The sequence below is a fragment of the Antechinus flavipes genome, chromosome 2, assembly GCF_016432865.1.
Source record: "Antechinus flavipes isolate AdamAnt ecotype Samford, QLD, Australia chromosome 2, AdamAnt_v2, whole genome shotgun sequence".
Taxonomy (NCBI): domain Eukaryota; kingdom Metazoa; phylum Chordata; class Mammalia; order Dasyuromorphia; family Dasyuridae; genus Antechinus; species Antechinus flavipes.
The window spans coordinates 492330691-492356369 of record NC_067399.1 but is presented as its reverse complement, the minus strand read 5'-3'; the positions used below and the strand labels follow the sequence as shown (position 1 = coordinate 492356369).

Genomic DNA, 25679 nt, shown 5'->3' with positions numbered 1-25679 from the left:
TAACCTGTCAAAGCATAAGTTATATTATCTGTAAAATTAGTTCTAAGAGAGTGGATATATATAGAGTATGCCTTCTGGACTGAGTGATTTAGATATTAACATTCCTGAAAGAAAGGCTAGAATAAGTGAGCTCTGTCAAGTTTTCTTAACTCTGGACTTCTGTACCCAAAAGGAGTCTTCCTTACTTCCTCAGGTAATGGTGTGGATCCATGGAGGGGGATTGGTGATAGGTGCTGCATCAACCTATGATGGTCTGGCCCTTGCAGCCCTTGAGGATGTCGTAGTGGTGGCCATTCAGTATCGTCTGGGAATTTTTGGATTTTATAGGTAAGAGCTACCATCTAGGAACTCACTTCAAATAACACTGAGCAGTATCAACTTAATTTAGACATTATCCAAATCTGAAATGCTGTGATCCTCCTATAGCAACTACTTTCAAGAAATCCTTGACACATGAATATGGTGAACTTATTATGGTAGAGAGCATTTCTATTGTTCATGTTCTTTATTGGTAGTTAGCCTACACGGGTCCTGATTGACTTCTCTAATTTAGTGTTCTTGAAGTCACAGACTATTGGCATGATGCACTCCCTAGGAAGGATATAGTGATAACCCCAAGACCATTTGGTTTTAGAGTGCTGTAGTTGGAAATGATATATTTTGGAGACTGAATGTAAATCAACACATGCTATAATCACTTTTTTTTCCTTTTTCTTATGTTTTTTTTCTCTCGTGATTTTTCCCTGTTGTTCTGATTTTTCTCTCCCAACATAACTCATAAAGAAATATGTATTTTAAAAATTAATGTACATTTATAACCAGAAAAAAGAAAGCAATAAAAGGGGGGAAAGAAATTATATATTTCTTCCTTAACATTATCCTGCCCCAGGTTACTCTGTATGACCAGATTGCTGAACCTAAAAATATTGCTGGCTGTCAGATAACAACCTGTTGATCAGTGATAATGGGATTTCTGAGACTAATGAGCAATAATAATAGATGCTTAAAGTTACTACAGGCCCTGAACAAAATTGGATGCCTGCCACTTAACTTAGTGATGTTTCAGACCTAAAAATACGCCTCCAGAATGTTTCCTCTATGAGCTCTGCCCAGAGAACTATGGGTATTGCATCTGTGCCCAAAGTCAGAAGCACACTCCACCTCAAAGCCATACAAAAAGCATATCAGTGACATGAAACATCTGATCTCTCTAACTTTTCCCTATAAATTTATTTTCTTGCTCCTGGTTCTTTTCTAACTTCTTTTGGAATTTTGACCTCTTAATTAACATTCCAATCAAAATATACTTTGCCCCTTGACTTGGAGATGGATCCAACGCTGCAAATTCAACTCAAAATGCTAGTTGGAACTCCACCATTTTTGTGGTCCCTTTGAACCCCAAATATGGCATAAGGTCTAGCATATCACCAGCATCCAACAACTATTGCCAGTGTCACAGTTATCCCATAAATGAAATGCTACAGAAAGAGTACTGAAGTTTAAATTCTCTTTTGGTCACTCCCTCAGCAAATCACTTAACTTCCTTTAGTCTTAAGAGAAGATTAAAGTTAAGGTTAAAGCATGGAGAGATTGTAATCTTATTTGGTAGAAGCTATAACTCATAACTCTCTTGATTTTTGTATTGTTCAGTTACTTCAATGGTGTTTAACGCTTTGTGACTTCATTTGGGATTTTCTAGGCAAAGGTAGCAGTGTTTTGCTTTTTTCCTTCCCCAGTTCATTTTACATACGAGAAAACTGAATTAAGCAGGATTAAGTGAGTTGCCCAGAGTCCCAAAGCTAGTAAGTATATGAGAGTGAATTTAAATTCAAGAAGATTCATCTTTCCAACTCCAGGCCTGGCACTGAATACACTATGGCACCACTAAACTATTTATATTTACATATTTACCTATTTACAATTTACATATTGAATGCTAAGTATCAGATACAAGGATTTGTATCTAGTTCTGTGCTAGGCTCTAAAGCAGATATAAAAATGCTGGACATCTCCTTTGACCTGAAGGAAGTCACTATGTAACTGGGAAGATGAGGGGCACTTGAAAAACTTAAGGTAACAATATAAAGAAATTTGTGCTAAGGAGAATCATATCCCTGGCAGGGACTTTAGAGGTCACATATTATAATCCCCTCATTTTATGGATAGGTAAACTGAGAACCAAGAGAAGTTAAGGCTGAGGGAGAAATTACTGTGGTGTGGAGTAGTAATAAAAAAATTTCCTACTAGATTTGGAACATGAACAGAAAGATCATAAGAAGACATTTTGGGCAGGGAAACAGCATGAGAAAAAGACATATTCTGAGCCAAAAGTAGAAATCATTTCACCCTGAGCAAAAACCATTATGCTGTGGAGGGGAGGCATGGTATTAAAGAGAATGGGCTAACTTTGGGTATAGTTCAAAGAGAACAGTCACTAGCTTTCACCCCAAGGAAGTTGTGAGGAATAGCAGTCCTGAGAGAAGAGCAGTATGAAGAACAAGTCTTGAGGTATCAAGGCATGGTCATGACGCTCATCAGAAGGAGAAAAAAATTATTGTCTTATTGATCCTCATTCCCACCCCTTATATACATACTCCCAGGAAGGAAAGACACTCCTTGCCCCAGATGTTGGCTAAATAAAGCAAATCATCATTTTCCTCATGCTAGTTATGATTCTGGACATCACCATCATCATGGTGAAAGACCACAAGAAGATGGACACCACAGAAATAGAGATTTCATCTTGAGCCTTTTGGGGGACTCAGTTAAGAATCCTGACAGAGACCCCAGAAGGCAAGGCCAGGGTTTGGAGTTAACATGAAATGAAGCACACATTTCCTGTGCTCAGGAAATTTACATCTAATGAAGGGGAGAGAAGAAGGGAATGAGGATTTCATAAGAATCTACTAAGGATCAGACACTTTTTGAAAAAAACTTGTTTGAGTTTTATCTTATCGATAAGGTAGTTGCTATTATTCCCTTCCATTTTACAGTTAAGAAAACTCAGGTAGACAGGCTAAATAACTTGCCAAAAGTCTCACAGTAATAAAAAGGACCCATCTATATGTCAGATATGTAAAAACAATGTAAAACAAACAAACAAAAAACTAAAGAGAAGAAATGACTTGGATTTGCTAGAAAGGGAAACTCAACATTACTTACTATTCACAAATTTGTCATTCTTGGATAGTTTTTGGCCCTGCTCCTGACTTGTGACTCTCTTTGATATTCTTTTCCATCTTTTCAATTAATTGTTTACTTCTTGTCTCCTCTTCCTTGCAGCACTGGAGATGAACATGCCCGGGGAAACTGGGGTTACTTAGATCAAGTGGCTGCACTCCAGTGGGTCCAGGAAAACATTGCCAATTTTGGAGGAGACCCAGGTTCAGTCACCATCTTTGGGGAGTCAGCAGGAGGTGTCAGTGTTTCAGCATTGGTGAGCTTCCAAGTGTACTGTGTCTTGGCTTAGAAAGATTCATGCCAGGATTAAAGTCTTTCCTATCCCTCCTTTCCTCTTTTTGTCTTAATTATCTATTTTCTTCTTTTCTCATTTATTCAACAAACATTTATTAAGTGACTATTGTGCACACAGAATTGAGGTAATGGGAAAAATGCAAAATTTTATTTATAATCCTTATAACTCAGATAGAGGGAAATACACAAACACAGATGACTAAAATATATAATATTCCATTTAAGTGTAGTGAAAATGTCTTGAACAAAGAGTTTATGAGGTCCAAGGAGAGAGAATTGACTTGAGGGTTTAAAACAGCTCTGTGGTCAAAGTGAAATTTGAAAAATTTATGGGGGCTTGTTTCTCTTCCTCTTTCTTGTCATTTCTTGTTTTCTCTGTTATATCCTCTTTTCTCTCTTTTCTGCCCCTTGTTTCTTTCTCTTCTTTCTCTTATCTCTCCATTTCTCTCTCTTTCTTTAAATTGACTGTAGCAGAAAGGGTGGTAGGAATGGTGAGACCAATTGCCGGCTAAAGACAACTTTTTCAGTTCCCTTTTCTCATTATATATTGTATAAGGAAAACTATTTGTTTTTTTCCTTGAATAATATTTTTCCAATTATATATTAAAAACAATTTTAACATTTATTTGTTTTTTTAAATTTCGAATTCGAAATTTGCACTCTTTCATTCCCATTGCCTGAGATAGTAAGCAAGACAAGTAAATTGTTTCATTGTTGATAGGTTGATAGGCTTGTGGTCCACCCATTTTGGAAAGGAATTTGAAATTATGCCAAGAAAATCATCTAAAAATCTACACTGTTTAGGCTAGAGATCCCACTGTTAGGTACGAATTTCACAAGGAAATTTTTAATTTCGTTTTACATTAATTCATATATTTTCCTTGCCCACATTTCTTTGAGTTTCTCATTTTTGCAATTTCTTGCTGCACAGCAATATTCTATTACTTTCATATATCATAATTTGTCTTTTTGTTTTTGTTCTTTTCTTCACTCAGCAGACACTTGTTCATGATTTTTTGCCATCACAAATTAATGCTATGAATTTTTTTGTATATACTAGATATATGTTTCTATTTTTGAATTCTTGTAGGGTTTTATGTCCAATAAAGAAAAGTTTTGGATCAAAGGATATATATAGTTTTCTCACATAATTCTAAATTGATATCAGGAATGGCTAGACCTTTTTATAGCTTCACCAACAATGTATTAGTATGTGTTTTCCTATATATTATTTCCCAAACTGATGTCATTAAAAAAAAATCTTTGCTAATCTATATGGGTTGAAGTTTCCTCACTATTGTAATTTTTACATTTCTCTTTTTTTCCCTATGTAATTCTAAATAGAAGTAGATCACCCATCTCTGTGCCTTTGTACTTATTATCCCTTGTGTCTAGAATGCTCTCTGTTGTTATCTCTGCTTGTCTTTTACAATCTCTAGTTAGCAACACACACTGAAAACATCACTTTGCACATGAGGCCTTTCTTGATGCCCCATGCTAGTATTCTTCTTATACAGATTATTTTATATCAGCTTTATATGTACAAATATATGTATACATTGTCTCTCCTGTTAAACTTATTGAGAGTGGGGACTATTCACTTTTGTCTTTGTGTTCCCTAAATCTAGCCCTTAACCTACAAGAGTTCTGGTACACAGTAGACATTTAATAAATGCTTGTTGATAGACTAATTTTTAGTTCTTTTGAAAAATGTCCACATACATTTCTGTTGGGAAATACCTTTTTGTGTTACATATTTTATATCAATTCCTTAAACATCTTGGATTTAAAAATCATTATTAGTGGTATCCTACAGTTAATATTTTTCTACTCACTCAATTCTCTTGTAATTATGCTTATATATATTCAATTATAAAATTATTTTGTAGTTATCATTGCCTTTTTTTCTTTTATGATCTATCTCTAATTTAACTAATAATTCTCTTAATTATAAACCTACTCATATTCACTTGTTGTTGTTGTTGTTGTTGTTGCTACATTTTGTTTGGTTTTTATATCCATTATTTGCATTGTATGATATATAGTTTAAGATGCTGATCTAAACTAAATTTCTCCCAAATTTGTTTTCAAATTTTCTGCTGTTTTGTAGTTGTTAAAAAATCTTTCACCCAAGTAACTTTTGTCCTTGAGTTTATCAAACACTGGGATGCTTCTGCTTATCCCCCTTTTTGGAGTCTTTTTAAAACAATATAATATAGGTTAATGTTGTTTATAGTATATATAGTTTATAGTACTCTCAGTACAGTTTTAAACTATTAAAGCTTAAAGAGGCTTAAGCAGCTAAGCTTATGAAGCTTCAGTAGTTTAAAGCTTTACAAAGACTTTTGGAACACATCATACTTTTAGTTCTGGTAATATTTCCTATTCACTTGTTCTTTTTAAAAGTGATTTCCCCTGACATCCTAGATAGATAAAAACTTCTTAACATGGAGTTAATGAATCTTTTAAAATAGTAATTTCTGAATGTCAACAATTTTTTTTGTTATACTATGTATTTCATATATTTATAATCAAACCAGACATATTGACACACAAAGATGGTTTAGAATTCTGCACAAGATCATTTTTCTTTAACATATGAATTTGGTTATTATTATTATCTCTAATTCTAAAACAACAAAAATGTTCCCTTAGTAATTTGATTGGCTAGCATCAAGGTAAGAGAATCTATTAGAAATTTATGTCCCATAATCTCAATGAGTATCTCAAAACAGTAGTTTATTTCTCCCTAGTTGACTCACTATCCTACTCAACATAGAGGCTTTTCCAAATCTTTTGACCCTTCCTCGATCTTCTGATGCTTTCTGTTTTCCTACCCTCTCAGTTGATCAAATTTTACTGAAATAATTGAGGCCATTCACTAAGAGCTCCCTCTTAATCACACTCTTAGTTATCACATATGCCACTTGCAGCTAACTCTTCCTTTCACTCATGTCTCATAGGATGACATGACCCTTCTCATTACCAAGGATAACCCTTCTCCATGAATACATGATCCAATTCCATTTCAATATCTTCAGTAGATTGTCCTTTTATCATCCCAACTCACTCACTAATTTTCAATTCCTTCATATCTCATGATTGTTTCCATATTGCCTACAGACCTCCTTATGCCTACCCCTTCCTCAAAAATCCCTGATTTATCCTTTCATCCCAAATAGTTATCATCTTTTATCTCTTCTCTCTTTTGTGGCTAATTTCTTTAAAAGGCCATTTGAACAGGTGTCTCTACTGCCTTTCCTTTCCCTCTCTTTTTTTCTTTGTAATCTGGATTTTGATTTTATGATTCAACTGAAACTCCTCTTTCTAAGTTTAATATGTTAATTGCCAAATCTAATGGCCTTTTCTCAATTCTCATCCTTCTTGATTTTTCAGAAACCTCACACACTGTCAATTATCTTCTTAAAACTCTCTTCTGAGGGGTTGGGGAGTACAGAGCCAAGATGATGTAGAGCAGACATGTTTTTATCTGAGCTCTTCCTGGCATCCCTAATATCAACACCAGATCATCTCTGAAATTGTTTTGGAGTAGCAGAATCCACAAATATTTGGAGTGTAACAAATTGCCAGCAGAAAAAAGCTTCTTTTTTTGGAAGAACTTCAGAAAAAAGTCTGTTTCAATCAAACAAAGGGGAGGTGACCAAGTGCAGCTACAACATAGGGACCCAGAGCAATGTGGCATTCACAGAAGAATGTACCAGAAGGCTCTTTGCCAAAATACAGCAGCATTGGTTACTCTGTCCTGATTGGAAGCCAATGGATCAGCAGATTAACTGTGAGACATCCAATGCAAATAGAAAAGGCAAATAGTGAGCCTCTAAACCCAGTACTTGGCCACACTGATCTACCACCCCGGCTCAGGGCAGAATAAAGCTACTATAGCCTGTAGAGGAAGCTTGGCCCTTTACCCTATGAGCAGATACCAACGTTTAAAAAATGAACAAAAAAGTAAAAATAATTCTGACAATAAATAGATTTTGTGGAGAAAGAGTACAGGCTTCAAACCCTGAGGATCATAAAGGCAAATCATTTCTAGATGATATCCCAAAGGGTGATACAAGTTGTTCCCCATCTTACAAGATTTGGAAGAATTCAAAAAGAATATTAAAAAAGAGTTAGAAGAAAAATAGGGAAATGAAGTGAGAACTTATAAGAGAATTTGGAAAAGGAAACAGAAATTGTCTGGAGAAAATTCTTTAAAATAGATTTAATGAAATAGAAAAATCATATATTTCCTTACAAAATAAATTTGGTGAAATGAAAAAAGCAAATAACTCCTTACAAAATATATTTGAAAAGCAAACCAATTCATTGAAAAACAGAATTTATGAAATAGAAAACAAAATCCAATAAACAAAAAACTTCAATTAAGAATTCAATTGGCCAAATGCAAAAGGAGATAAAAAAACTAACTGAAGAAAATAATTCACTAAAAATCAGAACTGAAAAATGGAAGTGAATGACTCAATGAGATTTCAAGAATCAGTCAAAGAAAACCAAAAAATAGAAGAAAATGTAAAATACCTCATTGAAAAAATAACTTACCTAGAAAATAGATCTAGGAGAGACAATCTAAGAATTATTGAATTTCCTGAAAACCATGATGAAAAAAGAGCTTAGACATCATATTTCAGTAAATCATCAAGGAAAACTGCTCTACTGTCCTATAACCAGAGGATAAAATAGTTGTTGAAAGAATTCACAAATCACCTCCTGAAAGAGACCCCAAAAGGAAAACTCTAAGGAACATTGTAGCTAAATTTCAGAATGATCAGATCAAGGAGAAAATATTGCAACCAGCTAGTAAGAAACAATTCAAATATCAAGTTGCCCCAATCAGAATTATCCAAAACTTAGCAATTTCCACTTTAAAAATTTGAAGAGCCTGGAATCAGATATTCCAAAAGGAAAAGGAACTTGGATTATAGCCAAGAATCAACTATCCAGCAAAATTTAGCATTATCTCTCAGGGAAGAAGAAGGACATTCAAATTTGATCTTTTAATACAGAACTCAAGAGAAGTATAAAAAGGTAAAAAGGAAATAAAAAATAACATTCCTTTTAAAAGTGAAAAAGCTTACATCCCTATATGGGAAGATGATATATTTAAGTCTTGAAATCTGTATCTATGTTATGGGTATACTTAGATGGTGCAGATATAATTTAATTTTATTGTGGTGACATAAAAAAGAAACTAGAGGAGGAAAATGGACTCTACTGGAAGAAGAGGATGGAGTTAAAATGGGGTAGATTACATCTCATAAAGAGGCAAAAAAGACCTATTACAACTGAGCGGGGGAAGGAGGAGAATAAGCATTGTATGAATCTTACTCTCATCAAATTTGGCTCTAAAAGAGAATATCAGAGATATTTAACTTCACAGAAAAACTTATCTCACTATTTCTGCCGGTATAGTCAGGAAAAATAAATGTAATGTTTAATATTTAAACTATTTAATGTTTATACAGGAAAAAGCTATTCACATTTCAAACCAGTATTGAAGCCAGATGGAAACCAGCTAATCATTTCTTATTCTTGGACTTGGAGCTGAATGTAAAGTGTCCTTAGAAATGTGCCCCATCTTGTTCCTCTCTTTTGGAGGCTGGCTGACCCTGCTCAAATCATGGGAACTGGCCAGCTCCAGCCCCAGTGTCATTCTTTCCTGGGGAAAAAAGGGAGGTAGACTAATAGAATACGTTTACACAAAACACATTTAAAGCAGAGTGATACATTTAGAGTAAAGGTAAAAGATTGGAACAGAATCTATTATGCTTCATTTAAAAAAAAAAGCAGAGGGTAGTGGTCTCAAATCAAGCATAAGCAAAAATTGATCTCATAGAAGAGATAAGGACGGAAACAACATTTTGGAAAAGGGTATCATAGATAATGAAGTAATATCAATACTAAACATATGTATGTTCCAAGTGTTATAGTATCTGAATTGAGGAGTAATTAAGAGAGCTGCAAGAAGAATTAGAAAACAAAATAATGTTAGTGGGCAATCTCAATCTTGCTCTCTCAGAACTAGATAAATCTAACTCCAAAATAAATAAGAAAGAAGCTAAGGACGAAAATAGAATTCTGAAAAAGTTAAGTATGATAGACCTTTGAAAAAAACTGAATGAAGACAGACAGGAATATACTTTTTTTCTCACCAATACATGCAACCTATACAAAAATTGACCATGTATTAGAGCATAAAAACCTCAAAATCAAATGCAAGAAGGCAGAAATAGTAAATGCATTTTTTCAGAACATGATGAGATAAAAATTATATGTAATAAAAGGCCAGGGGAAAATAGGCCAAAAATAAGTTAGAAACTGAATATTCTAATCCTAAAGAATGAGTGGGTAAAACAACAACTCATAGACACAATGTATAATTTTATCCAAGAGAATGACAATAATAAGACAACATACCAAAATTTATGGGATGCAACTAAAGCAGTTCTTAAGCGAAGTTTTATATCTCTATATGCTTACTTGTATAAAATAGCACAAGAAAAGATCAACGAATTGGTCATGCAACTAAAAAAGCTAGAAGAACAAATTAACCCTCCTCCCAATTAAATACCAAATTTGAAAATCTGAAAATAAAAGGGAAGATTAATAAAATTGAAAGAAAAAACTATTAAATTAATAAACAAAACTAAGAGTTGGTTTTATGAAAAAACCCACAAAATATACAAACCCTTAGTTAATTTGGTTAGAAAAAGGAAAAATGAAAATCAAATTGTTAGTATTAAAAATGAAAAGGGAGAATTTTCCACCAATGAAAGTGAAATTAGAGCAATAATTAAGAGTAATTTTGTCCAACTATATGTAAAGAAATCTAATAATCAAAGTGAAATGGAGGAATACTTACAAAAATGTAGAATGCCCAGATTAACAGAAGAGGAAATAAGTTACTTAAATGGTCCCATTTTTGAAAATGAAATTGAACAAACTATTAATCAACTCCCAAATACCAAAAAACTCTCTAGGGCCAGATGAGTTTAATGAGAATTCTGCCAAACATTTAAGGAACAATAATTCCAATATTATGCAAACTATGTGGAAAAATAGAGAAAGGAGTCCTATCAAATTCCTTTAATGATGCAAATATGATGCTGATACCTAAACCAGGTAGGGTCAAAACAGAGAAAGAAAATTATAGAGCAATTTCCCTAATGAATATTGGTGAAAAAATATTAAATCAATATTAGCAAAGAGATTACAGCAAATTATTTTCCACATAATACACCAGGACCAAGTAGGATTTATATCAAGAATACAGAGCTGGTTCAATATTTGGAAAACTATTATCATAATTGACTATATCAATAACAGAAATCATATGATTATCTCAATAGATGCAGAAAAGGCATTTGACTAAAGCCAACACCCATTCCTATTAAAAACACTAGAGAGTATAGGAATAAATGAACTTTTCCTTAAAATAGTCAGTAGCATCTATTTAAAACCATCAGCAAGCATCATATGCAATGGAGATAAACTAAACCAAATTATCACTCTTTACAGATGATATGATAGTATACTTAGAGAACCCTCGATATTAAATAAAAAATTACTAGAAATGATTCACAATTTTAACAAAGTTTCAGGATACAAAATAAATCCACATAAATCATCAGCCTTTTTATATTTTAGCAACAAAGTCCAGCAGCAAGAGATACAAAGAGAAATTCCATTTAAAATACTTGTAGATATTATAAAATATTTGGAAGTATATCTGCCAAGGCACTATATGAACATTATTACAAAACACTTTCCACACAAATAAAATCAGATCTAATCAACTGGAAAAATATCAAATGCTCATGGGTAAGCCAAACTAGTATAATAAAAAGACAATATTACCTAAATTAATCTACTTATTCAGTGCCATACCAATCAAAACTTCCAAAAAATTATTTTTGAGAGCAAGAACAACTAATAACAACATCTGGAAGAGCAAAAGGTCAAGAATTTCAAGGGAATTCATGAAACAAAATGCAAATGAAGGTGGCCTAGCTGTACCAGACCTAAAACTATATTATAAAGCAGTAGTCATCAAAATAATTTGGTGCTGGGTAAGAAATAGAGTATTCAATCAGTAGAATAGTTTAGGTTCATAGGACAAAATAGTCAATGACTATAGTAATCTAGTGTATTACAAACCAAAAAGATCTCAGGTTTTGGGATAAGAACTCACTATTTGACAAAAACTACTGGGAAAATTGGAAATTAGTATGACAGAAACTAGGCATTGACCCACAATTAACACCCTATACCAAGATAAGTTCAAAATGGGTTCATAATTTAGATATAAAGAGTGATATTATAAGCAATTTAGAAAACAAAGTATAGTTGCCTCTTAGATCTGTGGAGAAGGAAGGAATTTGTGTCCAAATTAGAGCTGCAGTACATTATTGAATACAAAATGGATAATTTTGATTATATTAAGTTAAAAAAATTTTGTACAAACAAAACCAATGCAGACAATATTAGAAGAGAATATTCTCTTCTGAAAAAAATGTTTATATTTAAGGGTTTTGATAAAGGTCTCATTTCTAAAATATATAGAGAACTGACTCAAATTTATAGGAATTCAAGCCATTTTCAAATCAGTAAATGGTCAAAGGATATGAACAGATAATTTTCAGATGAAGAAATTGAAGCCATTTTTAGTCATATGAAAGGGTGGTCTAAATCGCTATTTATCAGAGAAATGCAAATTAAGACAACTTTGAAGTACCACTAAACAACCTCTCATATTGACTAAAATGACAAGAAAAGATAATGAAGAATGTTGGAGGAAATGATGGAAAACTGGGACACTAATACATTGTTGGTGGAATTATGAACTAATTTCAACCATTTATGAGAAGCGCTTTGGAACTATGGTCAAAGTGCTATCAAACTGTGAATATCCTTTCATCCAACAATGTTTCTATTGGGCCTTTATCCCAAAGAAATCATAAGGAAGGGAAAGGAACCCACATGTGCAAAAATATTTATGGCAGCCCTTTTTATAGTGGAAAGAAATTGGAAACTGAGTGTATGCCCATCAATTGGAGAATGGCTGAATAAATTATAGCATATGAATGTTATGAAATATTATTGTTCTGTAAAAAACAATCACCAGAATGATTTCAGAGAGGTCTGGAGAGACTTAAATGAACTGGGGGTAAGTGAAATGAGAGGAACCAGGAGATTATTATATATGGCAACAGCAAGATTATACTATGATCAATTCTGATGGACATGGCTCTTTTCAACAATGAGATGATTCAGTCCAGTTCCAATGGCGTTGTGATGAAGAGAGTCATCTGTACTCAGAGAGGGGCCTATGGAAACTGAGTGTGGATCACAGCATAGTATTTTTACTTTTTGTTGTTTGTTTACATTTTGTTCTCTCATTTTTTTTCCTTTTTGATCTGATTTTTCTTATGTAGCATGATAATTGTTGAAATGTGTATAGAAGAGTCACACATTTTAACATATGTTGGATACTTGCCATTTAGGGAAAGGGGTTGGGGAAAGAGAAAGAAAAAAAAATTGGAATGTATGGTTTTGTAACAGTGAATGTTGAAAATAATAATCTTTAATTAAAAAAAGAAATAAAACTCTCTTCTCTATAGATTTATATGGCACTTCTCTTTCCTGGTTTTTGTCCTACCTATGTGATTATTTCTTTGTATTCCTTATTGGATCTTTTACTACACAAACCTTTCTTAGAGATATGTACTGTAAAGGCAGGATAAAGGGTAGGTAGACAGAAAGTAAGAAACTCACCTTTTTAGCTTAACTTTTGTTTAAACTAGTAATTATTTGAATGCTCAGCTGTTACAATTCTATCCCTAAATTAGAATCATCTTGAACAGAAACCAATGATCTCTTTCTTAGTAGACAGATTATAAAAGTTACAATGAGCATCTTTTCCTGTATTTGATCAGGGTATGGTATTGCTTATATGGCACTGAAGAGAGGAGGCCAGCAAATAGAAGACAACAAAGCTCAATAGAAATGGGACACTTAGAAGCTGTGTGTGTATGTGGGGAGAGAAAGAGAGAGAGAGAGAGAGAGAGAGAGAGAGAGAGAGAGAGAGGATGAAAGAGAAACAGAGAGAAAGTGGGGCCAGAAGAAGAGGAGTGAGTGGGAGGAGGGGAAAGATGGGGGGAAAGACAGAGAGAATTGTTACTGTTCATTTTTTTTGTGATATTTTTATTATTTATGGAGGCTAAGCTAATGAAAATGTATAAGCATTGTAACTGATCTTTAAATCTTGGTACCCTGCAACAAAGCTATGTTCACCTCATCCAAGTTATGTGTCTTCTCTTAAGTCATGCTTCTCTTCTCTCAGGCTTTATTTCCACTGACTATCCATGAGATTATTTCACTATTTATCACTTCTGGCTCTAAATTTTATTGTTACCTTATTTGAAAACCACAATTTCAATTCCTCCTTTTTAGGGTTGACAAATATAAAAGGATGTTCTTTATTCCTCTTAATTTTTATTTTATATGTGTTTTCAATGAGTTGCTTATATACAGAAAATTATCAGGTTTTGTTTTTTATTCTTACTTTTTCATTATTTCAGTTTCATTCCCTCAGTTAAGGAATGAAAAAGAAGCATTGTTTTTTGTGTCTCTTTTTGACTCCTGATCAGTCATTAACTGTTCTCTCCACATCTAAAAGGTTTTTGGTTTTTTTTTCATATATTGTTCTACCACCTACAATATTGATTTTAAAGAGGGGAATTAGATTTTCCCCTCTGGAATTTTAATTCACTCATTGTACTTACTCTTTTTAATTTTCCCATTATATATTTTATTAATAATTGTTGCTTTTCCCTACCTTTCAGATGATATTTTCAAAAATTAAAACAAATAATTAAGGCACCCGTTCACCTACTTTCATATCCTTCTCTAGCTTCTTGAAAACAAACACTTCATTTCTTAATCTTTAATTACTATATGAGAGTATTTAACTTTGCTGTTTGCTCAGTTTGGATTTTAAATATTTAGCTCACTTTGGGATTCCTTTGAAGGAATGAGTCTTTTTTTTTTTCCTTTTACGGAATGATCAGGTTTTTTAAATTGAGATTTCTATTCATAAGAGATATCATTTTGGAGGTGCCAACAGATTTTCTTTGTTTTCCCAATATTATATTCCAAGTTTTCATTTAATTTCTTATAACCATAGAGCAAAACTGTGATATTCTGATTATTCTAGGAATGTAAAGCATTTTTCTATGATACCTAGAAAATTTGTTGATGCTATAGTTCTAAAATTTGATTATGATGTGAGCTTTTCACTGTGTTTTTGAGTTCAATTGCCTTTTGTAAGCTTCTTAAACAATTTGTTTTAATACTTTTACATCTCTCAGGTGATTATTTACTCAGTTTCTTTAATTGCAAGATACTTGTTCATTTTTTCTCTTTCCTCCTCTAATGTTTATGTCTCCTATATAGTCAGCGTTTTTTGTTTTGTTTTGTTTTGTTTTGTTTTTATCAGTCACTGGGCTGATTTTTCTATAATGTTTCTGATGAAAGTATATTCCTAAGTAAACCAATCCTTTCTATCATTTTGATACAGTTTTGTTATCCCATGAATATAACCCTTCCTGTCTATTTTTTATTTCCTCAGAAAGTGAAGTTAACCACCTCTATCAATTTCACTCTTTGGTTTTACTATCCTTTGTACACATATCTTTCTTCAGACCCACATAAGGGCCCCAGGGGCTGATCTTGAAAGGGTCAAGAAAGGGTCCCCAGGACATTTCTGAAGGGGATGCTTGGAAATCTTTGTAACTGGGTCTCCTCCACTTCTTTCTCATTCCTTCTATTACCTTTGTGTTGCTTCTTGTAATATAATAAGGGCCTCTCAAGGCCAGAATATTGGTTGTGTTAAGAGCAGTACCAGAATGGTAAGGGTTCCCTGAGATCAGGAATATTCTTGGTAAATTGACAAGGGATTAATCCCAAAGTCACTGATTAAAACTGCCACATCCTTGGGAGTGGTGGTTGGTTCTCCACCCTGGTTGTAAAATGAAGAAAATCTAGAAACAAAGATCCTAGGAGAAATCAGAAACTAAGCTGTCAGTCTCCAGTTATAGTTCCCTAAGGATTTATGTTAGATTATGTGATGATCAACAGTGAGGTGATTCAAGATACTTCTAATAGATCTGTGATGGGAAAAGCCACCTGCATCCAGGGAAAGAACTATGGAGACTGAATATGGATCACAATATGTATTTTCACCTTTGTTGTTGCTGTTGTTCTTCTTGTTTGCTTGCTTGATTTTTTTTCTCATTCCCCACCCCCCATCTGACTTTTCTTGTGCAATATGATAAATGTGGAAATATATTTAGAAGAATTGCACACGTTTAATCTATATTGGATTACTCACTGTTTGGGAGAGGGGAGAGGTGGGCAGAGAGATAGAAAAAAAATTGGAGCAAAAGGTTTTTTAAAGGTAGATGTTGAAAACTATTTTTGTATGTATTTTTCAAAGTAAAAAGCTATTATTAAAATAAATAAATTGGTTATTAATTATCCAAGAAAAAAAGAATTTGTGTTGAGACAGGAACTTCATTCTTTTTCTTACTGTCACTGAAGATTTTTGGTGTTTTGGTTTTTTTTTTTTTTCATTTTTTTTAATTCATTATTTTTCGTATTCAATCTAGTTGGGGGAGAGCTACTCCTATATTTAGCCTCCTTCCCAGGATTCCTTCAAATCAACTATTTAAGAAAAATTCATTTGAGAGGGGAAGGATATCCTTAAGGAAGGACCTGAGTTAAGATAAATCCTGGGAATATCTTAAAGCTGCTGCAAGAAACAACATATTGTATATGTATTATGTATTGATACATTGTATCACAATATATTAGGCTTAGGTTGAGAAAGAACTCACCTGAGGTAGGTTAGCTGGGAAAGTAGTCATCTGATAGTAAATTCTCATTTTAATGAATTATTCTTGCTATATAAGTATGTACTAAACTTAAGTTTTGTTGTTGTTTAATACAGAGAAAGGGATCTTAATGTTATCAGTGCCCTCTAAATTTTAGTGCCCCGGCCGAACCATAGTCACCCAATTCTAGCTCTGGCTTTGCTGTTCAAATGTAATTCCCACCCCCACCCCCACCCCCCTTTTTTTTTCATCTCTTAGGTTTTATCTCCTTTGACCAAAAACCTTTTCCACCGGGCTATTTCTCAGAGTGGAGTTGTCTTAATGGATTGTCTGTACAATTCCAGCCTCACAGCAGCAACTGAGGTAATCCCTTTGCATTTTACCTTATTCCAAACCTCCATTCATAAAATCATATGATTTAGACCTTCAAGATCATTTAGCCCAAACCCTTCATTTTACATTTGAAATTTGAATTCCAAAAAAAAAAAAAAAAAAAAGGAAAGTAAACGGCTGAAGGTTTGATGACAGCATTAATCTACCCAGCTCTCAAGTTTAGGGCTCCTATATTCCAAATATACTTTCTTTATACTTCACTGTCACAAGTCCAAGAACACAAGGATTTAAATACAGCTTTCATATGTGGATAGGTTCATAGCATAAACTGTCCCTGTTATATTATGTTGCAGAAAGTTACAACTTTTGCTGGGTGCAAAACAGTCACTTCAGCCAGCATGGTTCACTGTATGCGACAAAAGTCAGAAGAGGAACTCCTGGATGTAGGTTTGAAGATGGTAGGTAACCCTGTATTCTTGTCCATTGCCAATGCCCACAATCCCTTCAGACTTTTTCAGGTAGACTTCAGTTCTATTAGGTAAAACAAATTGTCCTCTATCAATGTGAAATTCTCATCTGTGTAAGTACAGATAGCCATGTTTTTTTTAAAAAAAATCATAAAAGTCTCTCCAATCACCTTGTTTGATTAAATCATGATCAGAAAAATGGTTTTCAGGCATTCATATTTGATGTGTTGATGTTGACCTGCCAGAGGAACTAGACCAGAAAAACTCCTGAACTTGCCCACTTAAAGAAATCACATTGTAAGATATGCCTGAGAATCTGTTAATTGTAGAGAAGACAAAGGAAGAGCAGTGGTGTGTATATGCTTTGACTCTAAGGAGAGCCTGAGCTCTTGTCTCCCTCCCTGAACGGAGTCTTGAACCCCAAAATTCTCGTAAATAATCCTGTCTCCCAGGATTTATGTGGCCTATTCAGTTGAAGTCATTTGCCCCATATTTAATCCTGTATCCAAACATGCAGTATAACAGGACTTTAGAATATTTAACTAGATACACTCCAGCCCCAAGCAGTTAGGCAAGAGATGTTTGGAAAACCAAAACCAAAGCAGTTTTTAGGACTTAGAACATAACTTGGTTATAACAATATTCTGCTTTGTGTATGTAGGCTCAGTTGGTAAAGGGCGAATAGGATTCTAAAGAATCTAAATTCTAGTGATACAGAATGTCCTAGCCAAGTTTCCTTAAGTAATGAAAGAATCTACCCTAGCTGGTTTGTGCAGCAGCAATGAAGGGGCTGTTCCTAGGTCAGTTCCAGGCTTCTTGGCAACTTGCTGCTGAGTTATATAAATGAACAATGCAATCTTAATTCTTCAGTTTCTATCCTGGAGGGGAGAGTAGGTGGAGGGCAGGGAAGGATCACTGACAGATTAAGTGTTCTCAAAAAAGTGGGGAAAAAATTAAAGATATCTTTTACTCATAGGACTGTTTTTTCTTTCAGAAACCTAGGATATAGAAAAAGATAGACAAGAGAGGTCCTCCTCAGATAATAGCACCTGATTTTGTTCTAAGAGACCTTGTCATTCTTTCAGTAACTATCCCAGATTCATTTTGCTTCTGGTATGAAAGGTGGGGTGAAAAATGATTCAGTTAATTCCCTAAGAGTCCAGAGAGAAGGAGCCTCTAGTCTAGCAGTTCCTTCTGTGAAGTTTTCTCACCTATCATTTTTGTTTGTCTTCACAGGGATTATTTGGTCTAGATTTCCTAGGAGACCCTTCAGAGGTAATAAAGCATCCTTGTTTTCTTAATTATGGGGTTTTAAGTCTTGGCTCCTTTTAAATGCTGATTAAAGAAAGGAGGAAACCTCGTGTGAATGGAATTATTTCAGTACCTTTCCTCCAGTACCAGTTTATCTTTCTCTCTAACCTTGTCCCTCCCCCAACACGTATACAATTAGCCACTGATGAAAATGCTCTTTCTTGAGGCTGTAGTTGGCTTTGTCATTTTCGGAGTGGCCGCTAGGGAAGCACCTGAACTGGACTGATGAATCCTTTCAGTAACAATCAGCAATAAGGTCAAAGTTTCAGACAATCAGCTCTCTGTTAATCCCCCATTGGTTTGTGAAGTGACTACATGAAACTGCAACAAAACCACTCTACTTTGGACTAAGTATTAACTTAGTACCTTTTGCAAAACAGTTGCTATGTGTCTTCTGTAATATCAAACCCTATCAATTTAGCAATTAAACAATTCATTTAGTAAACCCTAGTAAAAGTCCTGAGCAACTTGATAGAGATACAGAAAGGAACTAGATTTGATTTGTTTTTCATCAGGAGCATTGCTGGGGAGGAAATATCCTTTATACTATACGATACACACACACACACACACACACACACAAACATATACACACATGAGCCACATTTAATTTTTGCAGCTTTAAGCTAATAAGTTCATTTTCAAACTTGCAGTTATGTGCATTGAAGAAAAAAAATGAGGTGTTCTGGCATATAAATCGCAGAACAACTGGTATTCTACAAGGCATTTAACTGGCCCTTGTTCACCCTACCATTGTAAAGAACTACTCATGCATTCATTGAATATTTTCATTTTTTTGTCTTCAAAACTCAAGTTTTGTGTTACAATTATGGTCCCAAAGCATAATGCAAGGCCTTTGGGCTCTAAATGATGTCAAGACTTCAGAAGTTTCAGTAACTTCCTACAGCAACCTCTCCCTTGGTTTTCAGGAGACAACCAAGATGAGAGGTTTACAAACACTGTCATCTTATAGGGATAAATACAATTCTAGTTTACATTTTTTTTCATTCCAAGAATTTAATTTATTGTGCAGTATTTATGGTACTATGGATTTTATGAAATGCATATTTCATTCATGAAAAGTGAATGCTGTTTGAAATAAATGTTTTGTTTTGTTTTTATTGAGATGTTAGCATAAAAAGTCAAAGAAGTCTAGAGAATTATTAATGAGAAAAAATGTTTTTTCATGTTACCAATTTTACATCGTGGACTGCATTTTATGGGTTATTCAATGGCTGCTGTGTTAGGAAAAGTGTATTTTATCAAAATTAATGTTTTATTATAAAGAATTATGCAGAAAAGTGTATTTTCAGCAATCTTTAGCAAAAAGTTACAATTTTCTGTGGTCCTAGGAACCTAATTCCCTATGTTCCATAAATACAATACATTTACATTAGCATTTATGCCTTTTATGCTATTTTCCAGGAAAGTTCCCTGTAAATGCTGACACTTAAATCTCAGTCTGGCTCCAAATTCAGCATTTTTTCCATATCTAAGGTAGTGCTGTATGAGTTTAAAAGGAGAGAACTGTATAGGCAAAGTTAGGAAAGACTTTTTTGGAGGCATGTAGCATTTGCATTGGTATTGGAAAGATAAAAAGACAAATAGCCTTTAGCTGAGAAGTACTGAGCACTATGATGGTAACCATCTTGCATAATCAGTTTAACTCTAAGTTTTTATTCCTTTTTTTTTTTTTTAAATCTTGTTCCGTGTTTTAGTTTGGTTTGGTTTGGTTTGATTTTTGTTTTGTTTTTGTTTTTTGCCTTGCAAAAATCTAAGGATCCACCGTATGTTTATCATATTGGCAAAGATGATAAAAAAAAAAAAAGTGAAAATAACAGTATTGGAGGGACTGGGAGAAGAAAAATATCCTACTACATTTTTAGATAAATAGCCAATTGATCTAGTCATTTTGTAAGTCATTTTGGAATTATGCCCCCAAAACACTAAACCATATATACTTTTTTACTCAGAGTGACTATTGCTAGTTTGTATCCCCAAAGGAATGCCTTCTCTGGGTTATACTCCTGACACTCCCAGACTCTTTTATTCCAAAAACTTATTCACTCTAGACTCTGCTGGACTTCATCTTTTTGCCCTCTCCCTTTCATTGATTGGTTCCTCACAGAATCTCCATTTTAAGGAGGCCCAAGCCAGTCATGCTTAATTTTTCTCTAGGCTATTTCGCCCAGACTTTCTCTGCAATGCCTTTTTCTGGAAAATTTTTATTGCCTTCTCATTCCTTTCTTTTCATCTTACCATGTATTTATTATCTTTTCCCATGACAATATAAGCTCCTTTCTGTTTATATAATATACTCTCAGAGCTTAGCATATGCCTGACACATAGTAAATGATTAATAAGTACTTGTTGAAGTTAAATGCTTTTTAAAAGATCAAAGAAAATGAACAACCCATGCATACAAAATATTTATAGCAACTCTTTTTGAAAAAGCAAAGAATTGAAAACTAATAAGTGTTCATCTATAAGGGAAAGGCTGAAGAAATTATGTAATATTTTTGTATCATAAGATATTAGGAAATGAAGTGTTTCAGATAAATTTTAGGAGACTTTCATAAATTAATGTAGACTGAAATGAGAACAATTTATACAAAAACAACAACTTGGAGAGATTTAAGAACTCTAATCAATGATGATAGCATTATTCCATAGGACTGATGATGAAATATACCCTCCTCTTCTTAGAAATAATAGAAACAAGATGCAGAATGAAGCAAATATTTTTTTTGCATGTTTCAACTATATAGATTTGTTTTGTTTGCCTGCTTATTTTTAATAATGACTTTTTTCATTTTTATTTGGGGGATGGGAGAACTAGTGATGGTATTGCCAAAAATAAAAAGAAGTGGTATAAAAGAGAGTCAAATGAACAGAAGAAATCCAAAGAGAAATAGACAAGGAAGGTAGCTTTGAAAGCAACAAGTTAAACTTTTTTTTAAAGCAAGTTGCATGTAGTAGAAACTTATAGTTTCACATATGATCTATTTAAAAATTTTACTTTGTATATGGAAATGCTCTTTTTTGGATTTTTTGTTTAATTCAGAAAAAGAAAATATATTTTGATATGTTAATTCAATTTAAGTTAACTTGGAAAAATTAAAATGTTCCATTAAAAAATAAAATGCTCCACTATGCTGACACCAGTTGTAATATAGCCAATAGTAATTAGCTCACTGATGAAATGAATATTTATGAGTCCCATTACTAATGAGAGAACCACAATATTTCTAATCCTACAAATTCAAAATCTAAGAATCATTCTTGACTCTACACTCGTTATTCCCTTATCCAATCAATGAACAAGTCTTGAGAATTTTGCCTCTCCAATAATTCTCCTATAGGTATCTCTCCTTAGTCAGACCACGACTATTCTAACTCTCAAATGTCTTTGTGTTTCTGAAATCCAGAAGAAAACCGCATATTCTCTTCCATGCTGAACTTACCTTTGGATAATGAAAATACAGGACTCCCTAGCTATAGTTCATAACCATAAGAAGTCGGCTATTTTTATTTCCTTCATGTAGGGAAAAATGGATGTGTTATTTTATTTAACGTTTTTTTTTTTCTTCCAGAAAATTACTTTTCTATCTGGAGTCATTGACGGAGTATTTTTCCCTAAAAGTCCTGAAGAGCTTCTGGCTGAAAAGAAGTTCAATCATATCCCCTATATTGTGGGAATCAACAATCATGAATTTGGCTGGATTCTTCCAACTGTGAGAACATTGTGCTGTTGCTGTTGTGTTTTATTTTTTTTCCTCTGAAATCTCCTGCAGTCTTCAGGACTAGGGCTTCCTTGTGTTAAATTAGGAAAATAATCTATAGCTTAGTAAGGAAATAATCTGATGCTGGTTCTGAGCCAATTCCAATTCCCACCTTTCAGTATAAAACTTCCTTCCTCGTAGCTGTAAAAATTGTCCAAAGACAAATCTGGTATTTATCACACTCACTTCTCTCAGAAAGAAGTTCTCCTTTTACTTATGATCAACTACTTTACAATTCCCCAGATTCTTGTTAGGTCTTATGGAAATGAAAGGCTGGAACTTTTGAAAATATGTTGTCCTCTCAGAGCATCATCTTAATGGCTTCTTCACTTGTTTTCATTTCCTTGGAAGCATGTAGTTAAAATGAGGTCATAGAATTAGAAGATCTTAAAGGTTACTTTCAGCATTAAATCTTTTAATTTAATAAATTTATTCCCCCCAAATTTAAGTGACTGATTTAAATGATTAATGATAAATAAATAAATGATATATGATATATCCAGTATATATTTAGATAGTGTATATAATATATAATGACATGATAGATAAATAAATGATAAATTGCTTAAATGACTAATAAGAAATAACTAGTTCATTCTATTAAATTTCTCAGTCTTATCTACACTACTACTAGGGAACAATCTTAAAAATCTAAAGGTCTGAAATTCTAACAGTAGAATTTCAATAATCACAAACAGCATGTAGGATACTTATAGAGGCATTACTAAAATGACTGCAGATTTAGTTTTCCCCCTTACCTAGTTACTTAAGTAAACCTTGATGATCAGGAAACTAAAAGCTTCATTTTCTCTGATTATTTGGACACCATATGGAACTTTATAGTAATTGATATGCTTGTTGGCTGGATAGAACTGAGCATTTGCCATTCTCATACTTTAAAAAAAAAAAAACATTTTTTCCCTTGATTTCCACTTTAGATGTTTCCTAGAACATTTAATAAGTCAGGTAAATTAATTGATCGATGGAACTGAAACCAAAGTAAAATGAATACTCTCCTTGTTTGCTTGTTCCAAAAAGACTGCTTTATTTCAGTTGTTAACCAATGCTTTTTTATCTGAAATGACTATTTTGTGCAGGTGATGGAGTACCCTCTCTCACAAGGCATACCAGACCAAGAAACAGCATCAGCATTGTTGTGGAGCTCCTATCCACTTGTTGTAAGATATATAAAACTCTATAATGTTAGGGCTGGGAGAGAACTTAGAATTTGGAATGTCAGAGAAAAAATCATAGAATCCTAAAACACAGAATTTAACTGTTCAAGGGGAATTAGAGCCCATATAGTTCAATGCTTTTCAATAGGAGAAACAGAGGCCTAGAGAAGGGAAATGATTTCCCTAAAGTTATGTGTTTTGTTGCCAGGGATTAAATCAAGGTATTTTCACTACTAATCCTGCATACTTTTCAATACACTAACATGCTTTCCATCATAAGGCAGAAACATAATTCATTTAGAGGCAAAATCTTAATTTTTACTCTGTATTTCCTCCTTTAATTAAGAACTAGAAAACTTTAATATGGTTTTCCTCATATAAGGTAGATGTCAGCAAAAGACTTCATGTAGTATATTAATGAAAACTTCTCTAATTGTTTTCTCCTGCTAAGACAGAAGCACTCTAACTCTTCTCTGAATGAACCCCATATCACATTGTTCATATTTCTCTGATATACTTGTCATATTACATGTTTGACTGTAATCTCTCTGAGGACATGAATCCTGTCTTATTCACCTCTCTCCTTCTAACACACATGACACAGAGACTAAAATTTGTAAATGTTTATAATGAAACATAATATTAGGTGTAACAATATTTCAAAGGACATTTAACTCAGCGACAGTGTAATAAATGGACATGGACTAAATGATGTTGTATAAGGTATCGTAACTTTATAAAACAGGTTGATTATGACCATAATGATGTTGTTGTAAAAAAAAAAAGTTAGTTGTAGCATCTCTTTGTTTCTTTATTTATCATTTCAGAAAATCCCCAAAGATCTTACTGCTACTTTAACTAAGGAATATCTTGGAATGACAAATGATCCTATAAAAAAGAAGGAGCAGTTTTTAAACTTGATGGGAGACTTGATATTTGGAATTCCTTCTGTGAGGTTGGCTCGACTTCATATGGGTGAGTGCCTGAGGAAAAGCAAGTGATAACCTTATTCATCCCAACAACTGAGCAAGAATAAATAATCAGTATAGTAGCATAAATCCTACCTAGAAACAAAATAAGTAGGAGACTGCCTTTTTAGTAAAAAAAAAAAAAAAAAAAAGATTTAGCACTTCTGGGGGCAGAGAACCAAGATGGCAGAGCAGAAAAGCATTCAGCAAAACTCTCTCAACATTTCTCTGCAAACAATTTTAAATTTGAATTCTAAAGTGGCAGAATCCAAAGAAAGGCCAGAATGAAAAAAAAATTGAGGAAAAGATAGCATAGGAGCATAGAATCTATGGCATGGGAGAGGAGGCTGTCCTGGAAACCATATGGATGAAATAGTAGGTATTCAGACTAGGTGGTAGAGGCAGAAGCAACAGCAGCACTGAGAGTTCCTAAGTCAGAGATGATAAGGGAATCTGGAAAATGGTAAGAAAGAGATTACAAGATACCATTGTGCTGACACTTGATGCAACATCTGATATGTTGTTTGGCAAATCCACATATACTCACTTGCATATACTTATATCTGAGTCAAAGTTCAAGAGCAACGAGAAGTATTTTTGGCTGACAGACTTGGTATCATTTCTGGCCCCAAGGGATCAGGATACTACTTGATAAATACTATCATTTATGCTACAAAGAAAGGAGGGTCCTTGAAGAGAAGATCAGAAGCACTTTTTGAGAAAGAATTATAGTACAGACCAATAAAGCAGTTATGACACCTCTTCCTGGTTCACATCATCTCAGAAACATCAAAAATTTCTAAACTTTCAGAACTCACTCTGTGAGTGAGAAAGATTGTGAGAAAGCTTGAAATTTGAAACATCTTCAGGGCTAGGTGGATTTACAACTTAATTCTACCAAACATTTAAAGAACAACTAATTCCAATACTATACAAACTATCTGAAAAAAATGGGGAAAAAAGGAATCCTACAAATTCCTTTTATGACACAGATATGGTGCTGATATCTAAACCAGGTAGGGTCAAAACTGAGAAAGAAAATTACAGACCAATTTTCCTAATGAATATCGATGCAAAAATCTTAAATAAAATATTAACAAAGAAATTACAGCAAGTCATCACCAGGATGATACAACATGACCAAGTAGAATTTATATCAATAATGCAGGGCTGGTTCAATATTTGGAAAACCATTATCATAATTGATTATGTCAGTAATTAAGTTAACAAAAAATCATATCATTACCTCAAT

General features: G+C 33.5%; 1 protein-coding gene across 1 annotated transcript in view; it reads left to right on the top strand.

Moving 5' to 3' along the window:
- LOC127550724 (liver carboxylesterase 1-like) overlaps positions 1–25679 on the top strand; it is a 50157-nt gene that overhangs the window by 17854 nt on the left and 6624 nt on the right. Inside the window, exons 4-11 of the mRNA XM_051979868.1 lie at positions 194–327; positions 3283–3436; positions 16650–16754; positions 17078–17182; positions 18428–18466; positions 22096–22236; positions 23382–23462; positions 24287–24434. Coding sequence (XP_051835828.1) covers positions 194–327; positions 3283–3436; positions 16650–16754; positions 17078–17182; positions 18428–18466; positions 22096–22236; positions 23382–23462; positions 24287–24434 — 907 coding nt within the window. The remainder of the gene's footprint in view (positions 1–193; positions 328–3282; positions 3437–16649; positions 16755–17077; positions 17183–18427; positions 18467–22095; positions 22237–23381; positions 23463–24286; positions 24435–25679) is intronic.